Source organism: Danio rerio, chromosome 1 (assembly GCF_052040795.2).
Source record: "Danio rerio strain M-AB ecotype USA chromosome 1, GRCz13ab, whole genome shotgun sequence".
Classification (NCBI taxonomy): domain Eukaryota; kingdom Metazoa; phylum Chordata; class Actinopteri; order Cypriniformes; family Danionidae; genus Danio; species Danio rerio.
In genome coordinates this window covers 49040001-49066302 of record NC_141021.1, presented here as the reverse complement: position 1 = coordinate 49066302, position 26302 = coordinate 49040001, and the positions used below count along the sequence as shown (strand labels likewise).

Sequence of the window (26302 nt, the reverse complement as noted above, 5' to 3'; positions counted from 1 at the left end):
TATTTTTTGTGATTAAATGTCTAATGAAAAAGTAAAGAGAACTTGTTTGAATATGACATGGCCTATTGGCGCCAAAACGCACTCTGCTCTCTGACGTGGATGGAATGAAGTGGAGAGAGTCCATCGCGAACCAATGGCAGCACAATGGGCGGGGCCTGTGGACGTCATTATTCAACCCTTCAGATTCAGCTAGAGAGGGAACTGTTATTAAAAAAGTGCTTTCACTACACATAATGGCAGAATTCGACCAACAGCATGATGAACCTGCACTCTTCACTAAAGTAACTGTTTATTCTCTGCTCGCCTGTGTGGCTCAGTTTGCTGTCGGCTTTGCCTTCGCTCAAAAATGGGGCCATAAATGTTCAGCGGTTGACCGGTGGGTCCTCGTGTGGTTATTTTACGACGCAATAGTTCATTTTACTCTGGTAGGTACACAAGTGCATGCTAGAATTGTTGTTTATCTGACTGTCACTTACCTGTTCACCTTGACTGTGCAGGAAGGACCATTCGTCTACATGTCGCTTGTTGGAAATGTGGCGTCTTCAGACAACCTGCTGGCAGAGTTATGTGAGTATTCTGATACAACACTACAATATTAATTACATCTACAGTTTTATTGATTTATTTGGTCATGGAGAAAATCTTGATGTGAAATTAGTAGAGGGCGACATCTAGTGGTGTTTGTTGATATAATGAAGTGTTCAAAGTCCGTTCATTCACTGATCAGTTTCTGTTATTTGTAATAAAAATGTAATTGCTAGTTTTTTTTTACGTTGTTAAGCATTTATCTTTGAGTGTCACTCTAAACAAGTGGCACATTGGTCCGTAGAGGACAAAAATGTGTGAAATAAATAAGGGAAAACCGTCATAACTAGTATGTTTGTGTAAGTTTACTGACAGACTACCAAACCAGCATCAGCCCTGGTGGTGATAATCACTAATAATTCATTCATTTTGGAGATTTTAACCCAGGGGTGAGTAACCTTTTTCAGCATAGAGCCATTTCTAATATTTTTGGCAAATGCATTTTTAAAAAGAGCCACAGGGGTGTACAGTTGAAGTCAGAATTATTAGCCCCCCTCAATTATTAGCGCCCCTCAATTTTTAGCGCCCCTGTTTATTTTTTCCCCAATTTCTGTTTAACAGAGGGAAGATTGTTTCAGCACATTTCTGAACATAATAGTTTTAATAACTCATTTCTAATAACTGATTTATTTTATCTTTCTTATAATGACAGTAAATAATATTAGACTAGATATTTTTAAGACACTTCTATACAGCTTAAAGTGACATTTAAAGGCTTAACTTGGTAAATTATGTTAACTAGGCAGGTTAGGTTAATTAGGCAAGTTATTGTATAACGATGGTTTGTTCTGTAGAATAATGAAAAAAATTCGCTCAAAGGGGCTAATAATTTTGTCCTTAAAATGGTGTTTAAAAAATTAAAAGCTGCTTTTATTGTTGTCGAAATAAAACAAATAAGACTTTCTCCAGAGGAAAATATGATCAGACATACTGTCAAAATTCCCTTGCTCTGTTAAACATCATTTGGGAAATATTAAAAAAGAAAAAAAATTCAAAGGGGGGCTAATAATTCTGACTTTAACTGTATATATACGCATATATGCACCCCAATAAAATACGACTACTATGAATAAAACGGGTTTAAACAAAACCTTTATTTATGTTCGTGCACAACTCAAAAAATAAACAAATATGAACCATCACATGTTGAGCAAGCCCATGAATAAAGAAAGAACATTTATTTAAATTCTGGAAAATATATATTTTTTTCTGAAAAGCAACACAATTTAAAATAAACATTTTACTGTTATAAAAATTACATAGTTTCCTGAGAGTATTCAAAATAAAGTATACGGCAGTAATTTTGGCTACTGTTAAAGAAAATATATTATTGTTATTATATTGATTTTCACTAGTTTTGAAGAACAAAAATAATATTTTACTATTATTGGGTAAAACACGGGCAAAACAACATATATGGTAACCACGCACACATGTTTACCCTTTATTGGTGTCACGATTAAAGTTTATCCATAGCACCGCGAACGTGCATTAATCGAAACGTAAAAATTGTAATTACATTTTCAATAGGAAACTGATTTCTAGTGATGGTTAATTTTTTTAACTGTAAAACATTATTGAACTGAAACAGCTGGAGAGCCATGTATTTTTGGTCGAAGAGCCGCATGTGGCTCAAACCAGTGTCCAAACTCTTTAAATTACAGTTAATTCACATAATGCCATGGCAGTTTTTATTTTTATGAAATAAAGTCTATATTTGCATTGCAACAGCTTGGATAAGTACGTTATCTGAAACAACATTATTTTTGATGCAATGTTATTTTTGTGTGTCAGACTTTTCGCTTGAATAATAAGACCATTTAAATGTCCTGAAGTTCCTGAGTAGAGCTATTTTTCATAATAACTGTAAAACAGATTTATAAAAGGAGACAATGGTGAACGATTACATTAAATAATGCCAAACATTAAGCTGCTTGCATTAACGTAGCCAAAATTATCTTAAAAATAAACGGATGATGGAATGATTTGGGGTTTGCACAACACATTTTGCATCTATTTTCATAAAATAGTATCAAAACACTTTACTTCCAGAAGTGATGAATAATCAATTTGAATGCAAATGGCCTATTATTAATTAATGTCTGCTTTGTATTGTTTGTATGTAATGTACATACCGTGTGTGTATATGCGTAACACAATGTAAATGCCTAACAGGGAAAGAATATGGCAAGGCAGATGAGCGATGGCTATATTCAGACCCGACTATCGTTTCTCTAGAGCTTCTGACTGTGGTTTTAGACGGTTCATTGGCCCTACTTCTGATCTACGCCATCATTAAAGACAAACACTACAGGTAAACACGATAACAGATTTCATATGAATTTGAAGTGCTCCTGAAGAAAGACCTGTGACTTGCAAAGTTATTTTTAAAGACAAAAGTTTTGAGTCTTTTATAATTGTTCTGCCATGCGGCTGTGCTGATGAAGAGAAACGCTGTAATTCATTACACACATGCACTGTTTTAAAACATTTTTAAACCTGTAAAACTCACTCTTGATCATGATTGATGATCCTAGCAAACTGAACAGACCTTTTATTCCTGATTGCTTTGCACACGTCCTGTCTTGTTGATATGATTATATGCATTACTACAAATACATGTTAACACTCGCCTGTCAATCGATATTGATTGACGCACTCCTACGTCAAGTTGCGGTCGGTCTGAAAACCGCTCCAATTTGTCTACTGTTTTTATGTTGTTAAATTTGAAAAAATATGGACTTGGTGTGTTTATATCACCCCAATATGACTGTCAAATCACTATACCTACACACATGTCTGTCCAAACAGCTTTAAAAGTAGATTTTTCACCATAGGTGCCCTTTAAGCATCTGTATAAATGTTATTTCTTTCTGAATCAGGCACTTTGTTCAGATCACACTCTGTGTTTGTGAGCTGTATGGAGGCTGGATGACCTTCTGTCCAGACTGGCTGATGGGAAGCCCAAACCTAAACACCAGCAACTGGCTGTACCTGTGGGTCTACCTAGTGTTTTTCAATGGCATCTGGGTGCTGGTGCCTGCACTCCTGCTCTGGCAGTCATGGAAGGATCTAGAAAGACTCCATCAGCATCCCGAGAAGAAGAACAGATGATTCAGAGGAGGCCTAATAATTAGTAATCATCTTTATAATTATTACATATTAGTGATGACTCTAGAATTGCGGGTCCAATTTGCATTTCCGAAAACCAAAACTTTAATAACACATTATATCAAGTTTTCTGTAAAAAATGTTTGCGTGCGCATTTAGGGACCTTTTTTATCTGGGAAAATGTTTACTAAAAATCCTATTTTATTACCGTCTTGAATTACACAATATGCTATAATTATGACATGAGTCTTAATTTTCTTATTTACGTGTGTTTATTCTACTAAGTAAAATAAACATTCGCATGAAACGTCTATTTGCTGTATTTGTAAGTCAATTCTGTTACATCGGCTATACAAAGATAATCTTGAAAGCACACACGATACACTCCATACATATGCACATATGATACACTATACATATACACACAATACATTCCTGTTAGGGTCTGGGATAGAACCCTGGTTTCCGGTGTGAGAGATGAATCACGTAACCTCTGAGCTACTGGAACTTGATGAACCCACACATTGAAAGACAACCCACACGATACACTCCATACATATGCACACATGATACAGTCTATACATGAACACTTATGATACACTCCATACATATGCACACATGATACAGTCTATACATGAACACTTATGATACACTCCATACATATGCACACATGATACAGTCTATACATGAACACTTATGATACACTCCATACATATGCACACATGATACAGTCTATACATGTACACTCATGATACACTCCATACATATGCACACATGATACAGTCTATACATGAACACTTATGATACACTCCATACATATGCACACATGATATAGTCTATACATGAACACTTATGATACACTCCATACATATGCACACATGATATAGTCTATACATGAACACTTATGATACATTCTATACATGCATACTCACACACACACACACACAATAAATTCCATTTATATGCACATGTGATACATTCTATACATATAAACACCCTATACATATACAAACACGATACACTTTATACATATGCGCACATGATACATTCCTGAGCTACTGGAACTTGATGAACCCACACATTGAAAGACAACCCACACGATACACTCCATACATATGCACACATGATACAGTCTATACATGAACACTTATGATACACTCCATACATATGCACACATGATACAGTCTATACATGTACACTCATGATACACTCCATACATATGCACACATGATACAGTCTATACATGAACACTTATGATACACTCCATACATATGCACACATGATACAGTCTTTACATGAACACTTATGATACACTCCATACATATGCACACATGATACAGTCTATACATGAACACTTATGATACACTCCATACATATGCACACATGATATAGTCTATACATGAACACTTATGATACACTCCATACATATGCACACATGATATAGTCTATACATGAACACTTATGATACACTCCATACATATGCACACATGATATAGTCTATACATGAACACTTATGATACATTCTATACATGCATACTCACACACACACAATAAATTATATTTATATGCACATGTGATACATTCTATACATATAAACACCCTATACATATACAAACACGATACACTTTATACATATGCACACATGATACATTCCTGAGCTACTGGAACTTGATAAACCCACACAACGAAAGGCAACACACAGGATACACTCCATACATATGCACACATGATACACTCTATACACATACACACATGAAACACTCTATACATATACACGCATGATACATTCTATACATATACACACGATACACTTAATACATATGCACACGATACATTCCTGAGCTACTGGAACTTGATAAACTCACACAACGAAAGGCAACTCGCAGGATACACTCCATACATATGCACACATGATACACTCAATACACATGCACGTATGATACACTCTATACATATACACACGATACATTCCTGAGCTACTGGAACTTGATAAACTCACACAACGAAAGGCAGCTCACAGGATACACTCCATACATATGCACACGATACATTCTATACATACACTATACACTCTATACATATGCACACATGATACACTGTACATATACACTCCATACATATGCACACGATACATTCCATGCATATACGCACACTATACACTCCATACATATCCACACATGATACACTCTACACCTATATACAAATCATATACACCAAACTGAGGCTTTCATTTTACAGCTTATAAAACATTTATGCAAATTAATGCAATATCATATGTAAACAACAAAATTCTTATACAAAAAGTCAACATATGAGCCTTGAGGGTCATTGCCATTTTCTTTCATCACTCATAGCATGCTCACATGAACCGCAAGTGAGACGTCATAGAAGAAGAATGTAAATGAAGAAGTCATAATCATAAGACATAAACTTTAATGACTTTCATTAAAAATGCTCACAGAGGTTTTGTGCAATAATAATAACAGCGGAGCATTCATTAAATGCATATTTTCCATGGAGAGATCGATTTGAGGTAGTCTGATATTTTTATTTGGCGGAAGAAAAAACATGATTGGACAAACAGCAGACCCTCAGCCTCCTCCTCTGGACCAGCTCCATCTTCTGGTCCAAATGTCTTAAATAGAAAGAGTTTGCGGGACTTTGCTTACAACCCAGAAAAAAAAAAAAAAATAATAATAATAATTGATGATGGCCTTGATTTTGCCTCTAATCTTCAGTTTAGCCGTTCAGTTCTTTAGCACTTTGAGCACTTGTTATTGTTTAGAAGAAAACACTTTATTTGACATAAATAAATGGTGCAAAGCATAATCATTAAATAGAGTCTATCTCAGTCTCAGTTTACCAGTTTTTTTAGCACTTTAAGCTCTTGTTACTTTATTTTTGTTATTATCGTCAATATTTGAACTAAATCCTTTCTCTCCAACCCGCAATATATAATTTGTGTTTTATACATATATATTTTATATCTAAATATTAATGAACATTTTTTGAAATATATATATATATATATATATATATATGTGTGTGTGTGTGTGTGTGTGTATACACATAATAAATATGCACAGTACACACATATATAATTTAAAAACTAACTTTTGCTTCGGATGTAATCGTGATTAATATTTGTGTAAAACATATGCTGGAAAAGTTGCCGGTTGTTTTGCTGAGGCGACCTCTGACTGAGCCAAAAGAGAATGAATGAATGGTTTCACTATATGCAAAATTTTGAACTTGTATCATTCCAGTTTAAGAAAAATGAATGGAAAAGGTTTAAAAATGTACCCACAATTCTGAAATAGTCAACTTTCAAGGTCAGCAAAATGATGAAATTGTTTAGTCGTACAAAAAAATCATAGAAGTAAGCACTCAAAAAGAGAAAAAGTAAAAAAGAAAACAGTTGTTTAGGTGTATTCGCTTAATCAAGCTGCTCAAAACACAAAGAAAAACTCATAGCAACACACAGTTTCTTGTAAAATCTTGAACAAGACACACCTAAAACACTCAATCCATGTTATGTTACATTAGCTTTTTTTGAGTCTGATCTAGGACCTGTTTTTTCGCCATAAACTCACTACTGTATCCAGTATGATGGAGATCAACATTTGTTCCAAGAGAAAAAATAAATAGTTTTGTCAGATCATGTTTTCTCACACCCTTTCGCTTCTTAATACACTGATGAATCATGCTTATGTGTATTTTTCTTTATGAAAGCATAACAGGTTGTGCTGCTGTATTTTTATCATAATAGTCATACATGCAGGTCTGATCAAGAAATAAGGTATTTCTTAATCATAATAATTAATTTATTGCACAATTTAAGGCTGTGTATCTTCAGTACAGCAGCTTTATGTGGAAATATTAAATCTAATAATTATAGTGCTTTGAAAAAAACTAAGTAGCTAAAATTAGTAAACATCGTGATTGGGTATAATTAGGCACACTTATAGAGTTATGCACTAGGAGCAAAATAAATAAATGAAACACGATGATTATTTAAAAGTGTTCGGTTATACAATAATGGCTCACTATTTGGCATTACTTCATGCATTAATTAGCGATGCACATCAGTTGCACATCATTTGTTACAGTAATGATTTGTTTTTTTAGTGTTAAAAATTCAACTCGCATCCATTATTTACTATCAAAAGATAAAAGTATTGCGTTTAATAAAATAAAGTCAATGTTGAAAAGCATTCATTCATTTTCCTCCGGCTTAATGCATTATTTATCAAAGGTCGCCACAGTGCTATGAACTGCCAACTATTCCAGCATATGTTTTACACAGTGGATACAGCTGCAATACAATCCTGGGAAAAAATAACATACAGACTCATTCCTAGTTCATCTTAACTAGTACAGTTAACTGTTAACAATTATGTAAAGTGCATTTAAAAGCATCTCATTTTTATGAAATGCACTCTCTAGTATCAAAATATGTGTATTACAGTATTGGCATAATGGAAATAAAGGGTCAGTTCACTCAAAAATGGAAACTCCCTCCTCATTTACTCAATCTCAAGTGGTTCTCAATGTTTCTGATCTTCCTTTTTTATTGAACAAAAAAACAAGATGTTTTGAAGAATGCTGGGGACAAAAACAGCCATTGAGATTCATTCAGAGGTGCATCTAGCTCTGTGAGCTCATAAACTCCTCCAGAAACTATACCTGGATGATGGAAGCTTTCAGCCGTGCTTCAGACTGAGCCAAGGCCAGAGTATGCAGGAGGATTTTCTTCTGGGACACCAACAACAGGGGCTAAGTAATAATCACTCCCCTACAAGAGAAAGCTCCAGATTGGTTTATGCAGCATGAATGTCTGCTGAAGTTCAGATTTTCCTACTCAATCGATTTGGGTGTTAAGCATGTTAATCGCGCAAAACGCTCAAATCGCGCAGCTTCATTTACATGAATGGCGGCGCAGGATTTCTTTTCGTGTCTCTGCATTGACTTAACATGTAAATCACTTGCACTTGAAGCTTTGAAAGCAGCATGGGACTCATCATTTCAGAAAGGCTTGAATAAACTCCACTACAAATACATGAAATAAACTTACTTGTTTTTTTTTTTTACTTATGAGCTGTATTTCAGCTTCATCGAATCTGTCTGTCACTGTGCTGTTTATCTGACATAATGCATGATTCACATGGGGCGTCAGCTTCAACGCTTCTCATTCACTTTGAATGGATGATGTCAGGCATTGCTGAACTGCATTGTGGATCCGTCGGCGCCGCTTCAGTGGCGTTGCACGCTGCAGAAGTTGGGACTTTCTCAACTTTTCAAGCGGCGACAGAAGCGTCAGACAGAGGCCTATTGCTTACTAGTTTCATTGGCTATTGCTGCTATGACAATTACGTCCAGGGCCTGCCCGTGGCATAGGCAGTATAGGCAAATGCTAAGGGCGCTGTACATCCAGGGGGGTGCCAGAAATGAGCGCGGTTAAGTTGGTTTTGCTTTCGATATTCCTGACACATTCAGTGATAAACAGCAATAACTCAAAAACCTCTTACCCTAAAAAACATCTAAAGTGTGATTCCTACAAAAAGACAAAGCTGGTTATGTTTCACAGCTGTCTTTGTCTTTTTTCTTTTTTTTTCCGCTCAACATTACGACCACCACTGCCCTCGCAGTATGCATTTAGCCGGGAGAGCTCGCGCTGAGAGGAGCTCTAAGTAAGGGATCGTCAGTAAAGTGCTTTTTTTTTCGTTTTTTAATTTTATTTTATTTTTTGCTCCGTCCTGATTTTTCCCGTTTTTCTCGCCGCTTTATTTTAAACACAGTTAATTTTCTCTAAAATGAGCACAAACACTTACTAAATTAGTCAAATGTTTCATTATAGATCTGTGCATTCTTACATTAACACCTCTGTTATCAAACAAAACACAATGAGAGATTCATTTGCTGCTCTTCATTAAATAACTATAGGAACTTTAATCAATATGCAAATACAATTAAAAGTGAAATGGATTTTATATCTTTATTTAATTTCAGTGTAGGCCATTGATTTTAATAGGCTAAACCTTTTATTTTATTGTCAATATTTTCTAATGTTTGCTATGTATTCTATCATTTGAAGCTATTTGTTGTCCCATATTTTTTACATCCCAACGTTGACAGATTGCTAATCAATAAATAGCTATAGTGCTATCTGTTAGTTTTAATGTCCCCCAATGTTATGGAGGGGCATAGATGTTATAGAAAATAGTAATAGTAATGTATACCCCCATCATTACATCCTCATGCAAATGTGTAAATATTAAATCTATTCAGCAATAACATTAATTGCATTGGCATATTTATCTGACGTTTTCCCTGCTTGTAGTTGTCGATCAAAAAGCTATTTATGACTTTACACTACCATTGGAATTTACTGCGATGTGACAGGGTGCCACCTGAAATTTTGCCTAGGGTGCCAAATTGGTTAGGGCCGGACCTGATCACGTCAGCCTCAACTTCAGACACTCGTTGGCGCTGAAGCCCAGTGTGAATGGGGCGAAAGCAGATGCGCACATGGAAACGATGGGCGGGGAGAAGCAGCTCATTTGCATTTAAAGCCACAGGCTACAAAAACAGCTACACTGTATTCATACACCAAAATGGGCAGATTCTGGAGGCTATAATAAATATTGTGATGGGTATTTTCAGCAGAAACTTTATAGACACATTCTAGAGACACCAAAGGCTTACCTTACGTCTTATAAAGGGTAAAAATAGGTGTCCTTTAAATTCCAAGTTCATGCTTGTTGACAATAGTTAATGCACTGCGAGGTAACACGAACAGTAAATCTCTTTATTTTCTTTAACAAACAAACATAATAAATATATTGTTCATTGTTTGCCAAGTAACATTAACTAAAACAGCCTTATTTTAAAGTGTTACCTGTATAATAACACGAATAAAGTGTCATTAACATATACTATAATAAGTTTAAACTGCGTCACATTTCCCAGTCCTCATGCTTTCTGCAGTAGTTTAGCTATAGACAGAAAGGCTTGTTGGAGACCCAGACCCTTCACAGCGCTGCAGGCTTGAATCTCCCATTGGCGATCCGTGTAAGTGTCCAAATCCAGCTTGGTGGACACCTCTCTGATAGTCATGGTGTTCGGCAGGTCCTTTTTGTTGGCCAGCACCATCAGGGGAACCCCTTTAAGATGCTCATCGTGCAGGATCTTCTTGAGGGCTTTCTGAGCTTCTCCGATCCTGGCGTAATCACTGCTGTCCACCACGAACACCAGCACTTTGCATCCCTCCAGGTAGTACTTCCAGTTGGGCCTCATGGTGTCCTGCCCTCCAATGTCCCACACGGTCAGGGAGGTCTTCTTGTTCAGCTGGAGGGTCGCCACATTGAAGCCCACTGTGGGCGAGGTCTGCATGATGACCCCGTGCAGCTGCCTGTACATTAAAGTAGATTTTCCTGCTGAATCCAAGCCCATGATGAGCACCTGAGGAGGCTTTTTAAACCGTTTGGACTTGATGGCGCCCATTTTGGATCCTGGATGAGCTTACGAAGGGTTGATTCCTCTGCAGGGCATCGGAGTCTTTAGGTTTCAGCTTCTGTTTTTGAAGGAAATCCTGTGAAAAAGGAGAAGCGACACGATGTTGTGAATGGCTGTGTGTGACTAAAGTAGTCAGGACTGCCCTTGTGATACAGCAGAACGTGCTGGTCCGCATTTTTAAACAGGTTTGTCAACTTTTCGTGCATGCCAACAACCTGATCCCGGAGATTGAATTTAAACGATTGTGTGTATTTAAAGTCAGTGTCAGTGACATTTATAGAAAATTATATACAGTTGTAGTCAGAATTATTAGCCCCCCTTTAAATTTTCTTTTCTTTTTTAAATATTTCCCAAATGATAATTAACAGGGCAAGGAAATTTTTTCTTCTGGAGAAAGTTTTATTTGTTTTATTTTGGCTAAAATGAAAGCATTTTTACATTTTTTTACAAACCATTTTAAGGTCAGAATAAAAAAAAAAAAAAAAACGGGGCTAATTATTCAGGGGGCTAATAATTCTGACTTCAACCGTATATATACACACACACACACACATATTTTTTTATTAGTATTTATTGCAGAGAGATACAATTCGGCAAGGCAGTGGCACAGTAGGTAGTGCTGTCGCCTCACAGCAAGAAGGTCCCAAGGTCGTTGGTTCGAACCTTGGCTCAGTTGGCACTTCTGTGTGGAGTTTGCATGTTCTCCCTGCCTTCGCGTGGGTTTCCTCCTGGTGCTCCGGTTTCCCCCACAGACCAAAGACATGCGGTACAGGTGAATTGGGTAGGCTAAATTGTCCGTAGTGTTTGATTGTGTGTGTGGATGTTTCCCAGAGTTGGGTTGCGGCTGGAAGGGCATCTGCTGCGTAAAAACTTGCTGGATAAGTTGGCGGTTCATTCCGCTGTGGCGGCCCCGGATTAATAAAGGGACTAAGCCGACAAAAAAATGAATGAATAAGATACAATTCACAGCATCAGTAGACATATGCCACTTTCGGCAGCTAGCTCTCTGCAACTCTCACATGGTCGCCCACTGAAGCTAAGCAGGGCTGTGCCCGGTCAGTACCTGGATGGGAGACCACATGGGAAAGCTAGGTTGCTGCCGGAAGTGGTGTTAGTGAGGCCAGCAGGGGGTGCCCAACCTGCGGTCTGTGTGGGTCCTAATGCCCCAGTATAGTGACGGGGAGACTCTATACTGCTCAGTGAGCGCCGTCTTTCGGATGAGACGTTAAACCGAGGTCCCGACTCTCTGTGGTCGTTAAAAATCCCAGGATGTCCTTCGAAAAAGAGTAGGGGTTTAACCCTGGCATCCTGGCCAAATCTGCCCACTGGCCTCTGTCCATCATGGCCTCCTAACCCTCCCCATATCATGATTGGCATATCATCACTCTGTCTCCTCTCCACCAATCAGCTGGTGTGTGGTGTGCGGTCTGGCGCAAAATGGCTGCCGTCGCGTCATCCAGGTGGATGCTGCACACTGGTGGTGGATGAGGAGATTCCCCCCCCCATTGTGTAAAGCGCTTTGAGTGCCTAGAAAAGCGCTATATAAATGTAACGAATTATTAAAATTATTATTATTACTTTCACAGATTTTCCAGTTTAAATTCCCCAATCATAACACACATTTCTTCAAGACAGCGACAGAACAACATATTCCTTTGCCTTATTTTACATCATCCTTATCAAATCTATATACAGAAGAAAGGAAAAGGGGAAGGTGATGAAAACAACACTAACAGTAAAGATACATTTTTAAGTTCCATAGAAAAAAGACATTCGGTTGAATGGGAGAAATGTACTCAATCCATATTAACCACAAGTTGACAAATGTAAGTTTTTAGTTCACACTGCATGTAATTTTCTCCATAAGGAATATATTTTTTCAAAACATCAATCAAATCTTGCATTTGTGGTGGATTAGGTTTAAATCAGCATCTAGTAATGGCTTTTTATTTGAAGCAAGGTATGACAAATATATTTGTTTTTCTTTTTAAGAAACCAATTGACAGCACACCGAAATAAAGTACCTCAAAGCTGAAATCAATTGGAGTATTTCAGATATTTTCTGAAACTAATGATATTTCTTGAGCAAAATTCTCTCTAAAATGAAGAACAGGAAGTAGCCAGAAGTAATTTACATGTTTAGCCAATCCTCATTTGAGATGTTCTTTCTCCCATCTTTCTTTGACAGAGATAAATCCCCTTGTAGATCCATCAGTGATTTATTTATAGTTTTTGACATTGGTTCAGCCATGTAAGCTGAGGAGAATAATTTAGCTAGAGCACGTTATTTGTGTCATCATCAGTGTCTTTATATATATATATATGAGCAATATCACACAAGTATGCGATATGGCTGTATATCGGTACTGGTGGGAGGTTGTGTTGTGCCTTAGTGCCCCCACCAGTGCCGATATATTGCTCGTGTAATATTGCCTTTATACAACAGTTTGACGGCATAATTGTGTATATAAAAACAAAATCAAACATGGAGAGTCTCAAAAACCCTTATTTTATGAGGAACTACTTTCTTCCACGTTGGATTTGAATCCTAAGCTGACAGTTAAACAGCTGAGCAAGCATCTTTTAATCGATCTTTAATGTCTGCTTTTTGCTGGCTGTATGTGGGCGGAGTAATACACAAAGGGTAAAGAGGCTGTACGGTGCTGATATTACTTAAATATATCACGGCTATCAGCCAATCAGATTCGAGAAACAGACAGAACTGTTGTGTGTGTGTGTGTGTGTGTGTGTGTGTGTGTATATATATATATATATATATATATATATATATATATATATATATATATATATATATATATATATATATATATAACATTATATTTATATTTTATGGATGTTTCCATATAATATAATATAATATAATATAATATAATATAATTAATATAGTATAGTATAATATAATATAATAGTGTTTTTTTCATCTTACAAACTCGGTATGGGTTGTCCCACTAACGTTAGGCAATTCTTTTTGGTCAGTTTTATTCCGTAAAGTACCGCCCTCTTACTTTTTATCTACCCAATCCATGCAGTAGGAGTGACTTCCACTGCGTCTGTGATTGGTCAGTCGAGCAGCCGTTCATAAAGCCGTAGCAACAGTAATCAGGAAACAAGTGAGTTCGTTTCCTCGCTTACGTGAACTCGTTTCCGTGGGCAACTGAGAGCACAGCTACAGGACCTGGTTAAGTCGCTAAATACATGCTGTCGAAGTCTCTGTGTTCACTAGGTAGGTGCTGTGATGTTGTCTCTGTGAAAATAGCTTTTCTGTAGTCTGAGTTCATCCCATCTTTTGACAGGACAGTGCAGTAGCTGTCAGGCTAGCTGAGCTTTTTGCTTGTGTACAGTAACGCGAGCCTGCAAGAAGATAGCCAACGTTTAAACTAGTCCTGCGATTTATTTCACATGCACTTTACACGTTAACGTTAGCAGACAATGTTTTTTGTTTTGGTTTAATGTGAACTGGCCGCTTTTAAAGCGACACATATTTATGGTAAGAAGATGTTTTAGCAGCTGTCGAAGGGTTTTAACAACACTCAAATACTCTTAAGTTATCACCCATCGGTTTTGTGCTGTTTCACACTCAAAACACTGTCTGCATGCACTTCCCTAAATTGCTTGCTCTCAATGTGGAGTTGTTGAACTGGACTGCTGCAGTGGACATCTGTTCTGTCATCCTTTTAAGATAATTAACCTCAAGTTGAGCCTGAAAGGATGTCAAGCAAAATAAAAAGTACCTGTGGAAAATGTATTGCGGTAAAGTCGGTTTTATATTCGCACATTCGTTCAGTGAAAACTGATGACAAACTCCCTAGTGTTTACCACGGTAACTTACTTTGAATATTAGATTTGAAATCACAAGTATGACTTTAAAACAGCATCGGCACTATTTGATTGACTGAACATTGTACTTTGATAGTCGTTGGCTGCTAATGTGATTTCCCTATTTAGAATTTGTAAATAATACCTTTCTGAAAGGATATTATTAAGGAGAAAGTCAGAATGTGTGAATATAAAACTTCACCTCAATGATAAATGTGTAATTGTAGCTGAACAACAAAACGGCCTGTTGTGAAACTGTTAGAGAAGATCCTTCTAAAATATTAGTAAAATGCTGATTTGTAGGTCACAAATATCTTCCACTTACGGATGATGGAGACCACTGTGCTCATTGGAACTTTCAGAGCAGACATTTTTCTATAACCTTCCCCAGCCTTGTGCCTCGAGACAATCCTGTCTCGGAGGTCTACAGACGATTCCTTTGTCTTCATGCTTGGTTTGTGCTTTGACATGCACTGTCAACCCTGGGACTTATATAGACAGGTGTATGCCTTTTCAAATCATGTCCAATCAACTGAATTTACCACAGGTGAACTCCAATTAAGCTGCTGAAACATCTCAAGAATGATCAGTGGAAACAGAATGTACCTGAGCTCAATTTAGAGCTTCACGACAAAGGCTGTCAATACTAATGTACATGTGATTTTTTATTTTTTTTTTTTTTATAAATTTGCAACAATTTCAAAAAATCTTTTGCACATTATAATTTGGGGTATTGTGTGTAGAATTTTGAGGAAATAAATCAATTTAATCCATTTTATAATAAGGCTGTAACATAAAAAAGGTGGAAAAACTGAAGCGCTATGAATACCTTCCGGATGCACTGCATATAGGCACTGGTGTGACACTAAGGCACGCCAACACACACCTCCTACCAGTGCCGATATACAGCCATATCGCACTGCTACTTATGTGTGATATTGCTCATGAATATAACGTCGTACTTTGATCGTCATTGACTGCTAATATGATTTCCCCATTAAGTATTTGCAAAGAATACTTGCCTGAAACTATATTAATAATAAAAATGTGTGAAAATAAAACCAACCTCACCTCAGTCTTTTGACAAGTAATGTGAATTCCTGTAAACCTGTGATATTTAACCTATATGTCCAGTTTCACAATTCAGGGATCTGCCATGGTGGATGTGAGTAAGTGGCCTCTCTTCACCCTCTTGAGTGCACAGGAGCTCTCCTCTATTCGACAGGCATGCATCTTTGGCGCGTCTGCAAACGAGGCCATCTACATCACCCACGATGATGAAGTAAGCTGACTGCGAAACTGATAGTGTCTTCTTTGTCTGTGTGGGTCTTCAGTGTACTGTTTCAGTAGTTTATATACTGGTAACGAAATAAAGGGTCACTATGCGCTTCAGTTTGTCCATATGAAAACTGATCTGGGTGTCCTGGGACAGGTGTACGTGTTGGGTTTGAACTGCAGTAACTGTCTGGGCACTGGAGACAGTCAGAGTACCATCGCTCCTAAAAAGCTGGACTGCCTGAGTGGGAAGAAGCTGATCAGTTTGAGCTATGGCAGCGGACCTCATGTTTTGCTGGTCACTGAAGGTGAGTAGAAGTGTAAATCCTTGTTGACTCGTCTCTAGTTTTTAAAGAGAGTGTTTCCATGGGTCATGGAGCTTTCATGGAATTAAAAAAAAATATTTTCTAGACATTTAAAGTTCGGAAATTATTACTTTTTTATTTTTTTATTTTTTATTATTATAATTTTTTTTTCCATTTCTTGGAATATAATGATCCTGATTGTTATGGTACGGGTCATCTTTATCAGGCTTGCGTTTTCACTGCCAAAAGGGTACCAATCACAAAGCAGATGCTTTATACACAAAAATACTTGTGTATAAATGTTGATGTTCACAGAAACGTTAGAAATGATTTCATTATAACTGCAGATCAATTACAGTGCAATATAGCCTACTGTAACCTCTGCAATTATATAAATTAAATAAATAAATGCAGCATATATGAACACATGCAGACCCCTACAGTCTCCTACAAAACTGCGTTGTTTTCGTGTCATTTGGTTATGAAACGAGACAAAGTTGTTGCCGATTCTCCTATTGTAATGTCATGCAGTGTGAAACCCCCCCTGTCACCGATCCATCTTGCAATGTAAACACAGCACTGACAGAAAACTAACCCACATAGTCATGCAGTGTGAAAACATCTGTGACACGACTACTTTGAAAATCGTACAGTCTGAGTCATTGAAATTGAGCTTTTTAGTCAGGGAAATGTTGATTTAGAGTGGGAGCCTTGTAGTGATTATTGTAAATCTGTTTACCTGTAACCAAATAAAGTTGTCAAGGAAGGAAACATGGTTGCATGATTGTTCTATTGGTCATGTTAGATTTGCATTTGATTGGTCAAGATTTTAAGAGAAACTGAAGTATGAGGTGGCGTGAAAAAAAAACATTGATGCATTTAGGTGGAAGAGACAAACTACAAGCTTTTAAATTTATATGTTTTTTTATATGATTTTTATATATGAATTTTATATGATTTTTGTCTCTTTACAGACGGGGAGTTGTATGCATGGGGGCATAATGGATACAGTCAGTTGGGCAATGGGACGACCAATCAAGGTGTATCTCCTATTTTGGTGTCTACAAATCTGCAGGGCAAGAGGGTGACTGAGGTGTCTTGTGGTTCACACCACTCTTTGGCTCTGACCCATGAGGGTGAGGTGAGGGAATGCTTTTTAACATTAAAACTGATGCTTTGTAAGAGAATGGAAGCTCAATGTTTTTACATACACTGTAGAAAATGTCACTACACAAATTGGTTAACTTAAAAAAATGTCCCAACACAAATCAGTTACCGTAACAAATTTAAGTTAAATGAACCTAACGAAATTAAGTTTCCCCCAAAAAATCTCTAGAATTGAGTTGTTTAAGCTCATTTTAAATAAGTAGTTTCAACAAGCAGTTTAAAAAAAAAAAAAAAAAAAATATATATATATATATATATATATATATATATATATATATATATATATATATATATATATATATATATATATATATATAATTTTTTTTTTTTTTTTTTTTTGAGTGTACGAAAAAGGGAAAAAAAAAATCCAGGTTTACTAAGTAGGACAAATGAAAATAAAAGTCCTGATAGGGTGGAAAGTTCTGCAAGTGATCTACTGACAATGCACAAATTAAAGAACACAGACGCAGCAAATCATATCTATAATGACTCGTACAATGCATCAAGACCAGTGAATATTAGGGCGCTAATAAAAGCAGCCGATGGTAATTAGTTCTAATCTACTAATTACAGGAGCAAAAATGGGTTAAGACATGCTTTTCAGGGCTGTTAAGTAGTGGTGCAACCACATGTAAAATAAATCCTGCAAACCCTAGTAAACAATGTCACACAATTAATGTAAATGATAGCTTTCTTTTTAAAAGTTTTTCATTTGAAAGGGAAACTTTTTGGCATGTATATGCCTATGCCTCTTAACAGAGCATTTGTCACAGTTTCATTAATAGACAGACAGACAGACAGACAGACAGACAGACCAAATATAGTAAAGTATCTATCTTTTACAAATAACGCAAACTCAGACAAGTTTAGAAAAAGTGAAAGATGATGACAGAATTTACTGGGTGAACTATGCCTTTGAGTTAACTCAAAAACCCAAAAGAAGACAGAAAGTCTGCACTGACTGTTAGTAAATCTGGCCCCAAGTAACACAAATGAGATAAAATTGCCTAAAATTTTTAAGCAAGAGATCAAAGAGAGTCAAGCAAATGTCATACTAAACCACAATTAAAAGATGAAGTCATAATTATGACATATTTTTTTTAATTTTATTTGAATTCATGCTTGAAATGATAAATAGTATTTTTTATTTGAATCTTTTACCTCATAATTTTGATTTAGTATGGCAATATTTAAAGGGCACCAATCATGAAAATTATTTGGACAGAACTATGTGTAGGTATATTGTGTCCACAGTCATATTTGAGTGATATAAACACAGTAAGTGTCTTGTTTTTAAATTCCTGGTGTTAAAATAGTATCCAAATCCCTCCCATTTTGAGGCTGACCACAATGTAACATAGGAGTGTGGTTTCTCCACCCACCGAAATGTTTGAAAGCCGCGTATTATTGTCTCCTTAGTAACGCGTATAATCATATCAACAAGACAGGATGTGTGCAAAGCAACAAGGATTAAAAGATCTGTTCAGCTCTCTGTGATCATGAATCATCATCAAATTTGATCAAGAATAAATTTTACAAGTTTAAAACATTAATACAGTACGTTTTAATGAATAACAGCAATTTTACCATTTTTACTTTATCACCACAGCCGCGTGTCAGTACACCTTTAAAGGACGCTTCAATCCTGATTTTGAGGACGTTAAATCAGGTTTATTTTGTACATTACCATAACGTTTATCCATACAGTAGTGTATATTAATGTGTATCCTGTCACATTTGCCTTGCAAATACAGTGCAAAGTTAAACGTGCGCTGTGTGTATGTATGTGAACTTTGTAACAACATTGTGTGTGAATCATCATTGCAGAAAGGCTTGAATTAACTTCACAACAAATGCATCAAATAATCATTGGGAAAGTGGTAAAATAGGTACCCTTTAATCAGCATGTCATAATTACAATTTAGTGTGTTATCACTTAATTAAAGATGTATGAAAAATGATTATAATATAATATAGTAATCTGAAAGGAACTGTAGATTTCTTGTACATATCTTTAGATTGTAAGTAGTGGCTTTCTCGATGTGTGATTTTGGTGTTATACATTTTGAAAAGAAACATGTCTTTAAGTTGTCTGCTTTAAAGCATCACATCTACTGGAACGTCACACTTAAGTGATGACAGATTCACCTGCTTTGTTACACACACATAGTAATATTTTAAGCCTGATTTGTCTCATTCGGATTGATTTAAAAAAATTACCCAATGAAATATTGCCCTGTTGAAACACAACCATGTCCATTAATTAGGGTTAAGCTTATGACACCCAAACCATTTATAGAAGAATGAACCAAATATGGAAGTTTTTAAGTTTCTTTGCTCCCTGTCACTTGTTAATCCTATAATCCAAACAAAATCCTTCCTGTTTCTTTTGCATGTAACAAATTCCATTTTATCAATCTCTTTAGTAACACTCCATCAGTGGGTTAAATATGTAGGCTACATATTAAAGGCTATTAGGTGGATTTAGGTTTGACAAAACCCTTCTCTCTCCCCATCTGTTTTGCAAGTATAGTTAGCTACTTAGCCTCACGGTGCTCACTGTAATGAGGAGCATGTGACCATTTTCACTAAGCTGTGAGGGCTTTTGTTCTCACTGTGACTATCAAGATCGTCTCGAAGGTTGTGTTTTCTGCCATGATAGTTCAGATTTAGCTACAAAAAATACTTTAGATGTATAGTGCAACTGCATCTCGCTAGCTGTTGCTAGTCATGTTTATGCAATATTCATGATCAGGTGTTTTTATAAATGCCTTGTAACACAGATGTTTGTGAAGGTAAAAGTTCTGCTAAGTTTTTAAGATCACACCTGTGTGATGCTATTGTTTCACTGGAGTTATAATAGGTATAGATTGTAGCGCCTGGTTATAAAATATAGTATTACAACTATTAATTCAGTGCAATCATGTTGTAATTATATAATGTAAAAAGCATTATAATCATCACTTCATTACATCATTATAATGACATTAAAAGTGTTATATTGACCTTTTTGTATACTGATGTATAATTAAAGCAATGAATTATGAAATTGAGCATTTCATTCATTCATTCATTCATTTTCCTTAAGCTTAGTCCCTTTATTGATCAGAGGTCGCCACAGGGGAATGAACCGCCAACTTTTTTAGTTTATTCATGACAATTTGCAATTGTTTAATTTCATTATTATTAGCAGTATTGTTTATTTCGGGTTTTGGATACATGTGCATCACTATATGGGGCGTAAGAATAGGACGTGTTTGGATATAACTGAGTTTTTGACCACACTTCTTTATTATTGTTTATTTATTAGTTTGCTGAAAACTAGAACTGAATTTAGAAATAGTTTTGAAACAAATCTTTGCTCTTAACAAACTTAATAAAAGATGTAGCCTAATGATGTCTTCAGTGGAGTGCGTACAACACAGTTTCCTTATCCAAGAAAATAAAGAAGAAAAGAGAAAGTAAAGAGGCCGAATGGAGGAGGCTCGTTCTTTATCCTCGCGCTGCAGATGGTCTGTTTAACTGTTTTCTCGCTATTGAAGTGTTCAGTTTTTACACTTACAAAGTCCGCCATGTAAATAGCAAATGTGCCATGGCGCGACGCAACTGACTCTTAAAGGGAATAGCAGGTGGGTATATTATGAGAAAATGAAAGTCTTTTTAATCTGGGATGAATAGTGTGTAGTATGAAACCTCCAAAACAAATGTAGGAACATTTTAAAATAGAATAACAGGGGCATCCATTAATTATCTGTAAACCTTAATGGATGCTAATTGTATGCTGTTCTAGGTGTTCGCATGGGGCTACAATAACTGTGGTCAGGTGGGTTCAGGGTCCACTGCCAACCAGCCTACACCGCGAAAAGTCTCCAACTGTCTGCAGAACAAAGTGATTGTTAATATAGCCTGTGGACAGACCTCATCAATGGCTGTGACGGATAATGGTGAGGTAAGGGATAAAATTTACCCAACTTCGAGCTCGCCATTAGTTGAAATACTTAGCCTTATACTTCAAAAATTATCTTGACTATTGACTTATCTGTCTGCATGTGTCTTCTTGCTGTATCTGTGTTGTGTGTTGGTTAGTGGTGAAATGTGTTTGTGTGTGTGTGTTTCAGGTTTACGGCTGGGGTTACAATGGTAATGGCCAGCTGGGGTTGGGCAACAATGGGAACCAGCTCACGCCATGCCGTTTGATTGCACTACAAGGCTTCTGTGTGCTGCAGGTATATACTAAAAAGCTTTTGTGTTCCCAGATTGTTAGCTGCATGTGTAATATACTTGTATACAATATTGTTCAATCCTTTTGGGTCATTTATGATGTTACAAACTATTTTGGTTTCAAATAAATGCCACCTAAAGTGTACTTATTAAAAAATCCTGAAAAATGTCCACAAATTAATAGCAGGATATCTTTCTTTAACACCACATCAGTCTATTCAGAATAAAGGCTGGGTGAGACTTTAAAATCTACAAATACACACAAATCCCACACTTTTGAACAGTAATACAAAATAAGATGGTGGGAAACTATCTTTTTTTGCAGATTGCATCAGGTTATGCTCATTCGCTAGCACTGACCGATGAGGGCCTGCTGTATGCATGGGGTGCAAACACTTATGGCCAGCTGGGCACTGGCAACAAGAGTAACCAGCTCAGCCCTGTACAGGTCATGACTGAGAAAGAAAGGTAAGGTATTTTGGAAATAAATAGTACACAAATATTTTCCTGCCATTCGCTGTCTGGATTGATGAGTATGTTTAAAGGGCGATGAAAACCCCCCTCTTTCAGTTCAAGTCTACCTCAGAATTTTTTCAAAAATTGTTTCGAGATGGGCATGGAGCGCTGCGAGCAGTGGGAGGAGTGGGCGTGGCTGGCAGAGCAGGGGAAAAAGAGGGGAGCGAACAACTGTTGTCAGTTGGCGCACAAAGTGAGACTCAAACCGTGAGGAGATCCATGATTTTATAGTTTACAAAGTTAAAATGCAAAGAAATAAACAGTAATTTAATGTCCTGCTACATTTGTTGTTCATGATTTCATATACACATAACCACAATTTGTTATACCATCATAAAGATAATCGTGTTTATATAAACAATATAAATGAGGAGGACTTCTCTCCTCCTCAATCCCTGGGTCTGAATGCAGACGAAGTGGATAGCAGTGCAGCAGGTCTCTTGCCCTGTCTATTCCAACCATTAACCCTGCTGGTAATCTGAAGGAATTTTATACACAGGCGAACACAGCAGAATGGATATAGGTGATGTGACTTAATGAGAACGAACTCAACTGATAAAAGACAAAGTCCGCCATTCTCCAATTCTCGTACAGCTCTCCTGACAAAAATGTTTGTTCCAAACCAACAGATTTGCTGTATCGGCCATGGCAGCATCGCATTGAAACACGTGCAACAAACTCCATGAATCATGAAAACACACACATACGACCTGTGCTTTGTGTAGAAGCGGGCTCACACAGTCAGTGGGTTTCACAGCTTGGCAGGTCTAAGCAAGTTCTCTCATGAATAATTAAGAAGCAGGGTCTTCTCATAGGATAAGAAAACTCAGTCTATGAACAATAATGAGAAACCAACCCGTCATCACTCCACTTGCAGATTTGCGCTGCATCACCAATTTTGATCCCGCCCCAAAAATTATTTTAAACCCGGAAGATGAAATTAGCTGACGAAAGCTCAAAATTATCCAGTTTTCCCACAATTAAAGCTGACAGCTGCTAACATTGTCTTAACTGATGCTCAACACACACAAATCTGTTAATTGTTTGTTTTTTTAAAGTGCTCGAGGGTGTCCTGAAGTGCTGATAGTTTGCATATCTACAAACCTACTATCAGTTTCCTTTTTGAATGAGAAATAAAGTGTATCGATGCCTACTGATATATAGAAGTAATTCCTTAAGTAAAATGCATGTAATAGGGGTCTGTTTGGTGTGTTTAAGTGCAGAAATGTCGCTTGAATGAGGAAAGAGTTGACTGTTGACTTTTGTCACTGCTTGTTGTTTAGCATTGGCTTGGTATGACACAGTCTTAAAGGGCGAGTTCACAGAAAAAGTAAATTCAATCATCATTTTTTCATCAATTACTTGTTCCAAACATTGACACTTCTGTTGAACAACAAGGAAGATATTTTGAAGATCGGTGGAAAGTAACAGCCATTGACTTTCATGGTATTTTTTTGTTCCTACCAATGATATTAATGGTTTGCAGCATTTTTCAGAATATCTTGCTTTGTGTTTAACAGAAGAAAGAAATTGATAAATGTTTAGAACCACTTGAGTGTGAGTAAATAGTGAGGAAATCACGGTATGTTGACGTGTGCATTTTGTCAGTACCATTGTTGGTCTGAATAGTCGCATCCCAGGGTGGTTTCCTGTTGGTCTGGAAAGAGTTTCCTGCAAGTCATCCTGTTTTGAGTTGAGCGTGAGGAGTAGGTCTCTTCGCCCTCCTGGAAGGTCACCGAAGTCAGCTCTGCTAATGTTAGATTGTTTGAAGTTTGCCGAATATGCGTAACAGTTCAGGTGAACTTATTATTAAGTAATGCTCAGAAATAAAGATCTAACCAATGAATCTCTCCGCTTCCTTTGGTCCTTATCTTTTTGTGTCCCTGTTCTCCACCTTGGCCTCCTCCATTCTTCCTGCTTTTTTGACGACGACTCCTCTGCCAGGATTGTGGAGATCGCCGCATGTCACTCTACGCACACCTCTGCGGCGAAAACCCAGAGCGGTCAGGTGTATATGTGGGGACAGTGTCGTGGTCAGGCCATTGTGCTGCCACACCTCACACACTTCGCCAGCACGGACGACGTATTTGCCTGCTTTGCCACACCATCTGTAATGTGGCGGATGCTTTCCATGGGTGAGTGGTGTTGATGAGCTGTCGTTGTTCTAATGTTAAAGTCTGCATGAACCGGAAAGTACGATATTTTTTTTTTTCTTTGTATTGCGCAGTTCCTAGAAAAACGGAATATTAAATGAGACTTCAGTGGACGTGGCTTGTTGTTTTTTTTACTGCAAGATAGTAAAGTTGGCTTTCATTCAGAAAGTTTGACAAAAGGGTCTTTGAAGAGTTGTTACAACCTAACAGACTCCTCCTCCTTAACATTTCTGTTTGTTGTTGAAACTGACAATTGGATGGGGCGTGGTTAAGTATGTTAGCCACACCCAATACCTAAGACACATGCAAACTGATAATTTAACTGAAAAAAAAACAAGTGCATTTTACAAAATAGAATGCAAATGCATTTGAACTTTAATGATATGCGTTGATCTTTGATGCAGACACTGTTGTTACATAACTGTTGCGTTTTATTATCAGAGCATGATGATTTCTTGACTGTGGCCCAGTCCCTTAAAAAGGAGTTTGATAATCCAGAGACCTCTGACCTTAAGTTCAGCATTGATGGGAAGTACATCCATGTCCATAAAGCCGTTCTCAAAATCAGGTGATGACTTTGATATACAAGTTAAATAATAAGTATTAAGGAGCTCACTTTTTTACTGTTCATTTCCAATCTTTCTCCTGTTTTTTCCCATTTTAAATTCAGGTGTGAGCACTTCAGATCAATGTTTCAGTCACACTGGAATGAAGATATGAAGGAGGTGATTGAGATCGATCAGTTCTCGTACCCGGTGTACCGCTCTTTCCTGGAGTTCCTCTACACTGACAGTGTTGATCTTCCTCCTGAGGACGCCATCGGTGGGTTCAGCTCTTGACTCAGATCTCGTTTTGTTCTATTTTTGTCACCTCACTTCCCATTTACGCTATAGTTTTATTTGAATATATATCTTTTGAATTTCATTTATACTAGGGATCCACTTATATGAAAATTCTAGATGCCCTTGGCTGAAAACTAAAACAAAAAATGCTTTGTAATAATTATTTAATATCTAATTAGACCTAAGCATTACATGAACAGAATATCTACAGAGCAGAAAATTGCAAGATACCCTTGATGTAGTCCAGCACAATGATGTACTGGATCAGGTCCAATACATAGTACGCAACATTAAAAAAAAAAATATATATATATATATATCAACATAATACGTAATCTACTGTAACGCCTGTGTCACTATGACAGTTGTAATTTAATGTATGTAATGTAATGTGTATTTATATAGCGCATTTTTTGTGTATGGCCACACACCTAAACCACTTTACAATCATGAGGGGGTGTCACTCCACACCACCACCAGTGTGCAGCACCATCCACTTGGATGATGTGACTGCAGCCACAGGACAATGGTGCCAGTGCGCTCACCACACACCAGCTATTGGTGAAGAGGAGAGACAGTGATAGAGCCAATTTCATGGATAGGAATGATTGAGGAACTTTGGCCTGGATACCGGAGTTACACCCCTATTCTTTTATGAGTGCCATGGGATTTTTTATTTTTTTATAAATTAATTTTTTAATTTTTAATAACCACAGTGAGTCAGGACCTCGGTTTAACTTCTCATCCAAAAGACGGCACCCAATGACTGTATATC

The 26302-nt window shown here is 36.9% G+C and overlaps 3 protein-coding genes across 4 annotated transcripts in view; 2 read left to right on the top strand and 1 right to left on the bottom strand.

Annotated features, from left to right (window-relative positions):
* The window catches only part of arl11 (ARF like GTPase 11), a gene marked incomplete at its 3' end in the record, with an annotated part of 34686 nt that extends 23397 nt beyond the window's left edge, over positions 1 to 11289 (bottom strand). The window contains 2 exon segments of the mRNA NM_199693.1: positions 6372 to 6396; positions 9921 to 11289. Coding sequence (NP_955987.1) covers positions 10669 to 11199 — 531 coding nt within the window. The 5' untranslated portion in view covers positions 11200 to 11289.
* ebpl (EBP like) lies at positions 207 to 4007 on the top strand. The gene is given in 4 exon segments (NM_001005397.1): positions 207 to 425; positions 498 to 567; positions 2761 to 2899; positions 3468 to 4007. Coding segments are annotated over 4 exon segments (633 nt in total). The 5' UTR covers positions 207 to 233; the 3' UTR covers positions 3700 to 4007.
* A 3051-nt stretch (positions 11290 to 14340) lies between the features above and the next one.
* Positions 14341 to 26302, top strand: part of rcbtb1 (regulator of chromosome condensation (RCC1) and BTB (POZ) domain containing protein 1) — a 14115-nt gene continuing 2153 nt past the window's right edge. The window contains exons 1-10 of one of the 2 annotated variants that reach the window (XM_087235244.1): positions 14341 to 14455; positions 16196 to 16330; positions 16481 to 16631; positions 17603 to 17769; positions 21586 to 21744; positions 21914 to 22021; positions 22342 to 22484; positions 24477 to 24667; positions 25127 to 25253; positions 25356 to 25507. In XM_087235244.1, the coding sequence (XP_087091370.1) occupies positions 16205 to 16330; positions 16481 to 16631; positions 17603 to 17769; positions 21586 to 21744; positions 21914 to 22021; positions 22342 to 22484; positions 24477 to 24667; positions 25127 to 25253; positions 25356 to 25507 (1324 nt within the window). In that variant the 5' untranslated portion in view covers positions 14341 to 14455; positions 16196 to 16204. 2 annotated transcript variants of the gene reach the window in all.